This window comes from Lepisosteus platostomus, chromosome 13 (genome assembly GCF_059453375.1).
Source record: "Lepisosteus platostomus isolate fLepPlt1 chromosome 13, fLepPlt1.hap1, whole genome shotgun sequence".
Lineage (NCBI taxonomy): Eukaryota > Metazoa > Chordata > Actinopteri > Semionotiformes > Lepisosteidae > Lepisosteus > Lepisosteus platostomus.
In genome coordinates this window covers 34,831,571-34,844,033 of record NC_142623.1, presented here as the reverse complement: position 1 = coordinate 34,844,033, position 12,463 = coordinate 34,831,571, and the positions used below count along the sequence as shown (strand labels likewise).

General features: G+C 36.2%; 1 protein-coding gene across 3 annotated transcripts in view; it reads left to right on the top strand.

The window, feature by feature from the left end:
- rgs14b (regulator of G protein signaling 14b) overlaps window positions 1-12,463 on the top strand; it is a 28,165-nt gene that overhangs the window by 3,911 nt on the left and 11,791 nt on the right. For 2 of the 3 annotated variants that reach the window (XM_088604313.1, XM_088604314.1), the window contains exons 2-3: window positions 2,042-2,164; window positions 12,262-12,283. In XM_088604313.1, coding sequence (XP_088460439.1) covers window positions 2,042-2,164; window positions 12,262-12,283 — 145 coding nt within the window. Of the gene's footprint in view, window positions 1-2,041; window positions 2,165-3,633; window positions 3,792-12,261; window positions 12,284-12,463 lie in introns of those variants that run through there. The other variant, XM_088604315.1, reaches the window with a different exon arrangement.

Below are 12,463 nucleotides of genomic sequence, written 5' to 3'. Positions count from 1 at the left end.
ACATGGACTACTTTACATATGTTATTTCCTCACTATACTGTACCTTCACTTCATTGATCCTTTAGTCCATTCACCTACCCATTATCAGAATGTAATGAAACCCAGACAAACAACTGGACAAATATGTGATGTCTATCCTGCTCATATAAATTCCAGTTTATGGCAAATGGTGTTTATTGCTCTAATGTCGCTTGATAATTCAAAATAGTGAGTTATGAGAATATGCAATATGAGAAATCAATGATGTCTTGCTTTGTAGCACAGTGGTATAAAAAGTAAATAGGTATTTACTGACGCAGCTTCTGATGCAGCTACCCACCTGAACTACTTCAACCTACATCTGCTGTGACCCACTATGCATTTCTCTAAATCTTTTTCTATATCTCTTCATCATTCCTTCTCTTCACTTTCCCCCCTCTCATACTATACCAGCATTCCGTCTCTTCACAGCGATCTGTTCCAAGACCAGGCTTTCTATCCACTTTCTATTCCTTTACAGATGTCTTCGACTTAATATCATTCCTAAAGGATTTCGCCTAAAATGTAATACTTTTTCTGTTGACTCTGATACCACCCAGAGTAACACATTTAGAGACTTCTACAACAATTTTCTAGGAAACTAATGCTTTCTACCATTTTCTCCCTCAAAAAACAGATTATCCTTTCCAACAACAACAATAAAGAGGCTAAGGAATTTCTACGGCTCCTGTATAGCTCATTTCACCCCAAACACATTAAAAACTCTCCCTTTTTCACAGTTCCTTCAGCTACGATGACTCTGCAGCGACACCATTGATTTCCAGAACCAAGCCCTCAAAATGTACTCTTTTTTCATCAACAGAGGATACCCTAGCAGTATTATTGACAGGGCTCTTGCCAAAGCCAAAAACACCTCTTGGACCATCAACTCGAGCAGGAACTCTCGCTGTAACAACCACATTCCTTTGGTGCTTCCCCACCACCCCAACAAACTTTCTATCCCCAGTTCTATTAACGACAACTTTTCCATCCTACAGGATGATCCCTCCAATGTGGACCTCTTTTCAGACCACCCCATCATCTCATATTGCCGACCACCTAATCTGCGCAACCTTCTTGTTTACAGCTCCCTTGACCGCCCTCAGCAACCATCCACACCAGGCACTTTCCCTTGCAAAAGAGCTCGCTGTATCACCTGCAAGTACACATCTAACACCACACTCATCCAAGGCTCCTCAGGACAATTCTGGATCACTCAGATGACATATTGTACCTCCAACTACCTTATTTACTGTATCTCTTGCAGTAAATGCCCATCCATTTACATTGGGGAAACAGGAAGGAGACTAGGAGACCGCTTCAGAGAACAAGTTGAAGATTAAAGATTTCTCCAAGCCCATTGTTTCTCATTTCCCCTCTGACGGCCATGATCACACTAATCTCTCCGTCTGTGTTCTCAAAGCTGGTTTTCCTAACTCCAACAACAGAAAGACCACAGAAACTAAAATTATTTTGCAGCTAGGATCACAACTTTCCCCTTATCTCAATGACAGACTAATTTTCTTCTAAATTCTCTCTATTCATTGTAGGTTTCATTTCACACCTCTCTTCATCTATCCTGACTTCACGTACCTGATTGACCAATCTGTCTGTCACCTGCTCCCGCCTCCTGCACCTTCTCTCTCCCAGCTTTTGTTATCCTGCTACATTACTTTTGCTTACTGCCCTGTCTTTCTCACACCTGAAGAAGGCTCCACAGCCAAAACGTTGTGTTTTCTTTTTCTCTTTTCAGCATGGAATAAACCCATTGTTCTTTTTCAAATTATAAAGCAACTATTGCGTTTTCAAAATAGATTTTTTTACATCTTTCTGTAATCAATTAATGCATGAAAGGGTTAAGAGAAAGTGGGTGTAAAATAGTAATGTAGAATCCAGATTATCAGGCACTGGTCAGCCTTGAGTGACTAGATATGCACTGCATGTTGGTAGCTTCACATTGTTTCTAGTTGACAAGTTGAATGTGTTTGCAGAACTCACTGTACATTGCTTTTGTGCTCCACAGAGGATGATAATGTTCCACGAGCTGTCAAAGGGATTCAGCTCCTTCACTCCACGAGCTTCTCTGCGAAGGAAGTTTGGGCGATACAACACATTCATCATTAATCGTCCCTTGAATTACACAAAAGTAAGTGTGCAATTTCAGACCCATAATAGAAAACAGTATATAACACTATACTGTAAAGTGATAACCATTACTGTTTTACACATTATCTGTTTTAATTTAATTGGCTAGTGCTCAAAGCACTAAATTAAAGTGGGATTGTAGCATCCTCTTTATTTGGGAGGGGAAACTCTGTCACATTCATATGCTTTAAGGTTTCAAGATGAACACCTGACAATTTGACACTTAACCTTAAACTAGAAGTGTCCATTTGAAATATCCTGTGATATTCACTGGTCATTGTTTTTTCTTAGTTTAAACTGAAGGATTGAACTGATCTTTGCCTTTTCAACTCAGAGGAGGAGTAAGATCATTTTAGAAATGTAGAAATGCAGAAAGTGTGCTTGGTATTTTAACAGCTTTATATCTTTAGTGATGGTGTTTTAGGACAGTAAATAAATGAATTGTAGTCTTGTTAAGAATTGTACTGTACATCAGTGTGAAATGGATTATAAAGGGCCCAAAAGCTGTTTCCAAAATACATTCCACAAATTAGAATGCCAGGCCATAGATCAAATTGTAAATCAGTCTTCTGTCTTATTGGTCAAGCACTTACATAGTGGCTTCTTACAGTTGTTCTGGCAGTGACTAATGAAGAGCAAAGCAGTATAGTCAGAAGTAAGAAGAAGAAAGCCTTTGCAATGATAAATGGTCACACAAATGTGAGAATTTAACCTATTCAAAGATCCCAAACACATTCTCAAATATCAACAGAACAGGACATTTTCACACATTGTCTTACATTGCACTTATCAGTATATGATTTGGTATCACATCATTAAGGCACGACTTCGCTCAAACATGCAACCTTGTCATGTTTTCATCTTTGAGGAAGTGGGTTCTGAGACAAATTGTTTAGATGATTGTAAGTATTCCCCGCAAAGAACCTTGTTTGATTAGTAGTTTTAATTATCTGATTAATAATTAAATCTGTTACTTTGCATGACTGATGTAATATGGGGTTTTAAAATGCCAGGATTAACAATATATACTAGATTGTAAAATGTCTTTCATTAGACCATATCACAGACAGTTCTTAGACTTTCTAGACCATCAAATTGGAATATTTCGCATAATTCATAGACAATAGCTGCATTCAGAGGTTTAGTTGCCCCCTTGACTGGATGATGTAGTTTGAATATATGTTGGAGGTTAAAAGTTATGTGTGCACCAATTGTTTAATAAATGGGGTAGTGTACCTAAAATGGAATAGAAAAAGAAGCACAGGAAGTAATGTTTTTTTTCACTTTAACATAGCATGGACAACAACCAATTGAGCCCTTTTCATGACCGCTCTTCAGAAAAAAGACCTTTAAGGAAAAAAAAGAGAAAAACTTTAAAAAAAAGCTCACTTAAACCGCACTTCCCTTTTGCGGCCTGTTGCTATGGTAAAACTTCCTGTGGCAACAGGAAATGTTAGTGACTGTAAAATAAGGATGTCAAATGAGTGTCTGCTTAAAAAAAAGAAGCACATTCTACACACTTCTTGCACACCCATCTTTCTTGTTTGGGATTTCGGATTCGACTGATGTTCTAAACTTTGGATATGTCAAAGAAAATGAAACAACTTGGAATTCCAAATGGACACTTGGTGAGTTTTGAGGATCAATTGTTTTTATACAGATATTCAGATATATTAAAGTAAAAAAAAAAACAGAAAAGATGTATTTAATTCACATTGGTAAGATAAATAAAGTTTAGATTCAATCATCTCAATGAAGACTTCAACGGAAATTATATTTGGCATTGTTCTGGCTTATTTGTTAAAAATAATTGTATAATAAAGGTATTTTTATATAATACGTAGGTGTATGTGCTGTGTTGTCACAGTGCAATCAATGTAGATTAATATTAGGTATACCTAATGCTGTGAATAGGTTCCTTTTACAATGTTTATAGTACGAATACACATTAGATGGACTACACAGAGCTTGGGTTACCTTTAAGGAACCCAGAGCTTGGGTTATCAATGATGATCATTGTAGGAGTAAAGACCCTGTTGGTTTAAAAAAATGATGCTGGTTTTAAATAAAATTGCAAACATTTGTATGACATCTTTAATTGTAAATACTTGTACAACACAATCATGAGAAATGCTGCAATGATGGTGGTTTCCAGTCCTTGAGGATTAGTAAGTCCTCATGTTTTCATTCACCTCAGAACGTAATTACACAATTTAACTAATTATCTGGTTGAAAAGTCAAATTATGTGTTTTCTTTAGCTCTTAATTGTTGGTTCTTGGAAAATACCTGAAAACCAGGATTCTGGACTGCAGGAGTTCCAGGAGTACAGCATCCTTGATGTATGAAAACTCAGATATACATTTTATTCTATGATTTTGTTTATCTGGTTTGCAAGTGCTTAACCATGAGGTTTCTGAGAGTTCATGATTATGAGACTTCAGGGCACCATGTGGTCCAGCAATCCAGCAGTGAGTTTCCTCACTTGTGCCCCATCCAAAGACTAACCAGACACAGTCTTGGCTAACATCTGACACCTGATGGAATGGGTTTCCAATATGACATGGGTAGCTCATTCTAGTTGTGGGCAAATAATGCACATAGCATAGCAAATCTTTAAAATATATGCAACATACTGTATATTTCAAAATTATATTACAGATAAAACATTAGCAATAATACATTGTTAATCCGGTTTGCTACACCTTTACTGATGGCCGGTGTTTAGTTGTTTGTTCTTAAAAACACTTTCAGATGAAGAATTGCTACACCATGTAATCTGTTGAAATCTAATCAGCTATCAATATAGTCCACATTTAAAATTAATTATAAAATTAAATTATTTTAATTATTATGTGGTTTATTGTATCAAAATAAGAACAATTCAGATTATGTTTTCTTTGTGGTTTCTTAGAATTTTGCAGTTAACTGTACAGTTCTGGGGTGTGTTCACTTCTGCTGCTGTTGTGTTTCCGTTTTTCAGATACTTGGTTTGATACCACATTGGGGTAGCTTCTGTGAGGATTTTACAAGTGCTTGCTGTGTTTGTGGAATATTTTTGGGGATTGTGTGAGATTCCTGGTTAGGATAATTAGTGTCTCCTCCAGTTTTCATCTCAATTGTTTGTGTGCCCTGAGATGGAAAAAAAGTCTCATTCAGGATGTGGTTCTACCGTCTCCCCTTTAGTTCTGGGATGATCTCAGGAGTTGCCTCAATACTGAGCAGGAATACTCACCTTTCAGATAATGAAAGGATGGTTGGAACATCTCTGAAGTGAGAAGGTTTTTACAAAGCTTTAGATGTTGAATTCTATAGACTTATTTTTCAGTTTTTTTTTCTGCTGGATCCTGTAATGGAAACGGCTCTGCACTGTATTATATTTGAGCAGACAGTGGGCTGGGTATTGGTGTAGAAATGAGTTGTCAGGTTTATTATTATAGTTTTGGGATGCCCCTATAGGGGAGGCCATGACTAGTGCAGTTGCACCCACTTAAGATGGAAAAGCTGTAGGGCAGGGCTCTTTTGGCTTAACAAAATACCTGCATTTGCTTGCTATGCTGTAATGAAAGTAGAATGTTCAACTTTCCAAACTGACAACATTCATCTCTCTCACATACTGTATGTCTGTCAGAGGCTAGGAGAATGTTTTGGACAGAGTTTCTTCAGTGTAGCCCTCCTGCTCATCTTGCAATTCTCCACAGTTTTCATATCCTTTTCTCTGAAGTTTACCATAATCTAAATGTTCGGACTGAATTTGAAAGCAAGAATTTCTCATCTGGTATTGCCAGCTCTTGATGAGCTCACTTGCATAGCCACAGAAGTAAAAACAGGCACTGTCAGCCATGTCCCCACAGTGCCAGACCCAGTGTATACCCAGCAGAATTATCGTCAATTGGAGGAATAGAATATCTTTCACTTAAAACAGAGATCACTGTGGTGTGGCAAGACAAGGATGGCCTGGTATGTCATTTCTTGACATGCTCAGACAGGATACAGTGATATCTGAACTACAGGACTCTGAATGAGAGCTTTACTCTCTGAAACACATGGAATGTTCTCTGTGTGTTTTAAGTTGACTATATATACCATTCTAAATATTGCATGTGCAATATGAGTCGTGTACTACAGTACATTCCCTGCCTTTTCTTACCTTTTCTTAGGCATACTTAGGCATACCTTTGTGTATTAAAGGTAGTGTTTTATAAAGCTACAGTGTGTGGTATAAATTGAAATTTTATTCTGTTATTCTGTTATTCTGGTTGTTTTTAATATTAAACAGTAATATCTGTTAATATGTATAATTATTATCATGTTTTTTCTTGTTCATAAGACAGTACAAGTAATTAAGCTCCATGAAATGTACTAGATCAATGATGCTCTAGCAGGGGAAACAGAGAAATGGCAGTTAGGCTGCTAGTAAAATATTAACGGCTCTTTAATTAAACTGAGGGGCTTTTAACTGTAATAAAAATTACAGAATATTTATAACTAGCTCAACTTGTTAGTTCCCACTAGCTTACCAAGCCAGTAAAATGTGACTTGCACTAATGCAACAGAAGCAGGTAATTAACCACCGAGGATTATTCCATCTTTTTACATTGTTTTATTAATCCCATTTGAAGTGAACAGCATTTTCTAGCCTTTTCTTTAATAGTTACAAGAAGAGAAAATTAATAACTTCAACATTTTTTAAAATGGCATTCAAAGACAATGAACCTTTTGGTGGTCTGATTTCCTAATATTTTTTTGTCAATATTGTAGATGTGGATCCTATTATCATGTTTGATCTTTATGCTTGGCTGACAATGCTTTCTTTCCCAGCCACGATTCTTTTCTAGTCAGCCTAAAATTCGATTGTGCTGTATGTACTACATTGTTATGAGGTATGGTTACTTTTCTGAAGTATCTAGCCTAATTTAATGGGCCATATACTCAATTTTATATTTGGAGCTGGGTACATAACTTAGTGGTTCATTATCACAGATTTCTGATAACAGAGAGTGATGATGCAGTATTTCTCAGTAATATTTTTGCAATAACTACAATTTCAACATTACCTACCTGAATGGAAGGCTCTTTTAGAAAGAAAAGATTTACACTGTTCGGATAGAATAAAGAGGTTGATCTCCATGAAACATACTATTCCATGTCTTCCCGTACCAATATAAATTGTGAAAAGCAGACATTAATGATTAACAGACATTTAATAACTGCACAGATTTGTTTTCCTTATGGCAAAAAGGGAAATTCATGACTGTTTTGATCGGTAAAACAAAGAGTTAATTGTTATGAAGGAACGACAAGACATCTGGCTTTGTCCTTGTGCATGTTTAGGATGTTTTCAGCACATTTGTATACCATATACCATACTTTATGTGTGTTAATGAACATGTTAATCCTATCCCTGAAGGAGGCACAACAGGCATGCGTAATGCCTCTAACCTTTAAGATACGATTATCATGTTAATCCAAACCCTAGGAGTTGCCTTCAATGTCCTTGGCAACATTGGCAACATTTGAAACAATATAATGTTTTTTGTGCATCTTTTTGAGTATGACAATATGCTGCTATCGCCAAATGCTATTGAAAAAAATAGTTCTTAGAAACTGAATAGTAAAAAGGATGGCCTTGAACTACTGCAGCATAAAAAAAGACAAAACAAAGTTAGATTTTTTTCAGGGTGACAGTTTGTTTGCATAATGATATCCTTTGCATAGTGCTATCCTTTTAGTTTATTTATTTAGTTTTAAACCTTATCCCATCCAAAAAAGTATTTAAAAAATGTTAAAGTAACATGCTATTACCTTTGAAAGGATGTAACATTATTTCCTTTCCGAGTTTCACATTACCACTTCCACACCTACAGAATATGCGTCAAGCCTTAGAGGTTTCGTTTTAGAATTTTTGCACATGCTGTTGATATTCAATCAATTCTTCGACCGCCATTAAGGTTTTTTCTATGCCTTTGTCAAGCACACTAATTTTAAGACCAGGGTGGAACTCCTAAACATCTTCTTTTCCTTTTGAGATAAACTTGTTTTTGCTTTTGCAAGACACAATGCAGAAATATAAGGAAGATTTCTAGCTTCCTGTTTTTCTAGGCATTTTATTGCCTACAGACATGATTTTCCTTCAGTGAGAGGCAAAGTGAAAGCCATTTGCTAAAACAATCAGTTAATTGATTCATTTAAATTAAAACAGTTGTTATTCGTGATCTTTATTTCTTTAAAATTATAACAGAAAATTTGCAATCGTGGTTGTGATATTCTGTACGGTACTTTACGCAATTCACACACTGGTAGAGCAGGCTGACCCGTGTGATTTCACCAAGTTGTTAGAAAGCTTTCTCACTTTTTTTTAAAACCTTAAGCAGTGAATGCTATTGTAAGTATTTTAGATAAGGAGAGATGTGATCACTTTAAATAGTGCAATATAAACTTAGTGTGGAGATTTGCAGAGGTTTGGGGTTAGTTGTTTTTTTTACAAATATGAGCTGATTAAAAAGCAAACACAGCACAAAACACACCCATATCCTGTTTGAAAACAGTCTTGCTTCATTGCAATCTAGAAAAAGATATTTTGATATTTTCCTTTGTTGTATGACTGCACTTACAGTAGTTACCTTGAGACAATGCAATAACATATACAGTATACCAAATAATGATTTGGTGTAGCAGCTTACTGTATGTTGAACACAAGAACTACTTGATAGCCAAAACTAGGAACAATTGCATTAATGCTTTTATAAGTTTTACATTTTTTAACCATCAAAACTTCTTTGAAGATTAAGGCATTGGTACAGTATTTCTTTTGAAGAAAGTTGTGAAGGACACAGCTAAATTCTTCAGTTAGAAATGACCTTTCAACAGGCAGCCATAATACTGTCAAGTTTACAGACAGCAGACAAACTTTTTGTTTCTCTGCTCTGTCTATTTGCTTCTTGTTTACACAGTCCACATTAACCTTCACCACATCATCACTTTCAATAACTGCTTATCCAGTTCAGAGTTACAGTGTCCTGCAGTCTAGCCAGGGAAACGCTGATGGGACACCAGCTCATTGCAGGACAAACACACAGGCACAAACGTGCACATATTCACACCAGGGTCACACCTACACCCTGAAGCTAATAAACCTATCAGCATGTCTTTGGACTGTGGGAGTAAACCAGATCATCTGCAGGAACCCCACACAAACACAGGGAGAATACACAAACTCATCACAGAGAGCACCCCAGGAGTTGAACCCAGGGTCTCAGTGCAGCACGGCAGTGATGCTAACCACTAGCCAACATGCCACCCAGCATCCATTTTATACAACACAAATCTTCACTGAAACAAATAACCCATTTCTCTGCTAATTTAGCCAAGAGGAAGTGAAATGCATGCAATGACAGTAACACTAGAAATAAAACCTGTCACTTGTGTTTTTTTTTAATTAATATCTGTTAAGACACAGAGAAATACAGTGACAGAACAGCACAAGAGAAATGAAAGGATTTGATAATATTTGATTCTGGTTACTGTTATCGTGAATGCATGGTCTTCTCAAAGCTTGTACAAAACTGCTTCTGTTCACTTTAGACACAACTTGTTTTTCTCTAAAGCATGTTTGATTGTAGTACAAATAGGGATTATTAAGTAAATTACAGGAGGTCACAGGAGACTGTAATGAGCTCCTCTCATACATGTACTTAGTTGAAGGTGTTTATATCTATGTCTGTATAATTCATGTGTATATGTGTGTGTAGAATTTGAAATGTTGATGTTATGAAAAAACATGCTTTTTCACACTATCTATGCACCTGGGGACTTGAGCATGGTACTAACAATTGCAATACCCAGAATTTGTACACTATGAAACCATCAAGTAACTTTTTAGAGTTTGTATACTGTATGTTTAGCTTTTTAGCTGTGCAACACCACTATCTTCTTCTATGAATGTTTACAAATTGATAATTCTGCTTACTTGTCCTGAGTTTCAAAGAACATGTTGTACTTCCTAGTTAAAATTATTATACAGTATAAACATTTTTAATAATTGACTGTCATACTGTAAGTGATGGGTGAATCTATTTTCCAAAAAGTTTTTTTTATTACTTCTTGTGTCCCTCAGGTGTCTATTCTTGGTCCAGTTTTATTCTCCTTCTACAGTACATGTACCCTGTAGATTATATCATTTACAAATGTGATGTTAAATTTCCCTTTTGTGTCAATGACACATACAGTAGTTACACATATCTGTGAAACCTATTGACATTACCATTACTTCGGCCTCACTTGAAGTGGATTGTTGTTATCAATTTTTATAACCATTATTTTGAGAAAAATAATGTTTGTTTTATTTTCCTTAAAACAATAAAATGCAGTTGTAGAATACTGTAGAGATATAAGAATTACCATTCCCCATCCCACATACTGTATACCCTCTTCACCCATCCTCTTTTGTTGTACTCTCCTCCAACCATTTCTACTTGAGGTCCTCTATAATATTGGTCAAGCAGCTGCAATTTTAGAACTAAATTCTGAGGAGTCGGAAAACCTGATTGTATGTTGTCAACAACAACTGGACTTGTGAAATAGTCGCTGGTGTCACTTAATGCCAAAGGACACTTAATGACACATGACGTGAGAAATCTGGGCATTATTCTTGACTCTATTTTAAGTTCTGAGTCTAACTATAAATGTTTTATCATTCAAAAAATAGTGCCAACAATGAAAAATAAACAACTTAGCTCTCTTTATCCAGTGCTAAATGCATTAAGTGGAATGGCACCAAAGTCATTCTCATAGCTGTCTTGGCTATCACAATCAGTGTGCTTTAGTTTAGTCTGTGTGCACCAAGAGGGGTTATTCACACACATTTTTTTTCTGGAGGTAAATAGCCCCCAGGGCTGCCCTACCTCGTGAATAGTGTCCTAGAGGTAGCTTTTTCTCTACGGTTGTGTAAGGCAACTGTTATAATGTGTAACTGGTCTCTCCTGGCAACTCCTTATCTTTTTATACTGGGGTCAAAATTTTGATTTGATTTTTTGTTCAAGTTGCTGTTGTTTTGAGGAGCTACGAAACAACTTCATAGCGTAAGCTGAACTGCCATTCGCACCCTGGAGTTTATTATACAGGCTGATGCAGAAAATGAGACAAACCAAGAGGCCTGTGTCAGAAACAAGCAAGTTCTTAATTAAAGATGTTTTCTTTTCGTATTTATTGCAAACGTTTTATTACCACCCTGTTGACAAATAGGTCATATGACCCGTTGCCGCCGCAGCCACAATCACATCTCCTAGCAACCTTACTTCCCCCTCAGAAAAAGTCATGTGAACCTGAGGACAATGAGATGGAACCCATGGAGAATCAAATGGAGAGGATTCTGCCACTGAAAACTAAAAGAACACTTTAGGGGGAAAAGAGAAGTTTTTTTTTTGTAGGGTCTCTGGATTTATAGAGTTCTCTGGCTCTGGTTCTTTTATGTAGCTCCTTTTTATTGCTAACTTTCTGATTTTCTATGGCTTTTTATAGCTCTTTTAAGAATTTTATCGGGTTATGCATTTTTTAACATTTGCAAGTGTTTAATGTACTTTTTATCTTCATAATCTGATAATTTAATCTTTTAATATACACTGCATATTTTTATGTAACTGTGTCTGCATTTGAACTTTGTGTGAAATGCCTTGCACCTTGAAAAGCACTATATAAACAATGTCTGTAATTTCATATTGTGTTGCCATGGTAATATTGTTTTAAACACCTTTGTACAGTCTGATGCCCAAACACTGGAACCTGTGTTGTCTCTCTGTAAAACATACAGTAGGACAAACTTGAACATATGTTTTTTACTGCATTCTATGTAAAAAGTCAAGTTTTATATGTGTCTAAAGTCATTAAATATGAGATGAAGTCAAGTTCCTCAGGTTATTTAAAATTATTCAGTATTCCACTGCTATTACAGTCCTTTCTGATTTAGATTAAGAAGAATGTTTTTGAAGTTACTCTCTGTACTATTCATCACAGTTTCAGAATTTGGATATAGTTCTGGGTTTTTATGTTCATAGAGAATCTACTTGTATTTGACTAATTGCTCCACTCTTTTCATTTTGCAGACACTGGCAGTGTCGGATGGAGGTAAGCTATAAAGCACTTTCTACATTGGAAGAATAAAGACAAGTTTGTATTTTCCAAATTGTGGCCCAGCATTAACAGCATATTTTATTATGCTGTAACATAAATTAAATTGGGCAGCACGGTGGTGCAGTGGTCAGTCAGCATTATTGCCTTACAATGCTGGGGCCCCAGATTCAGTCT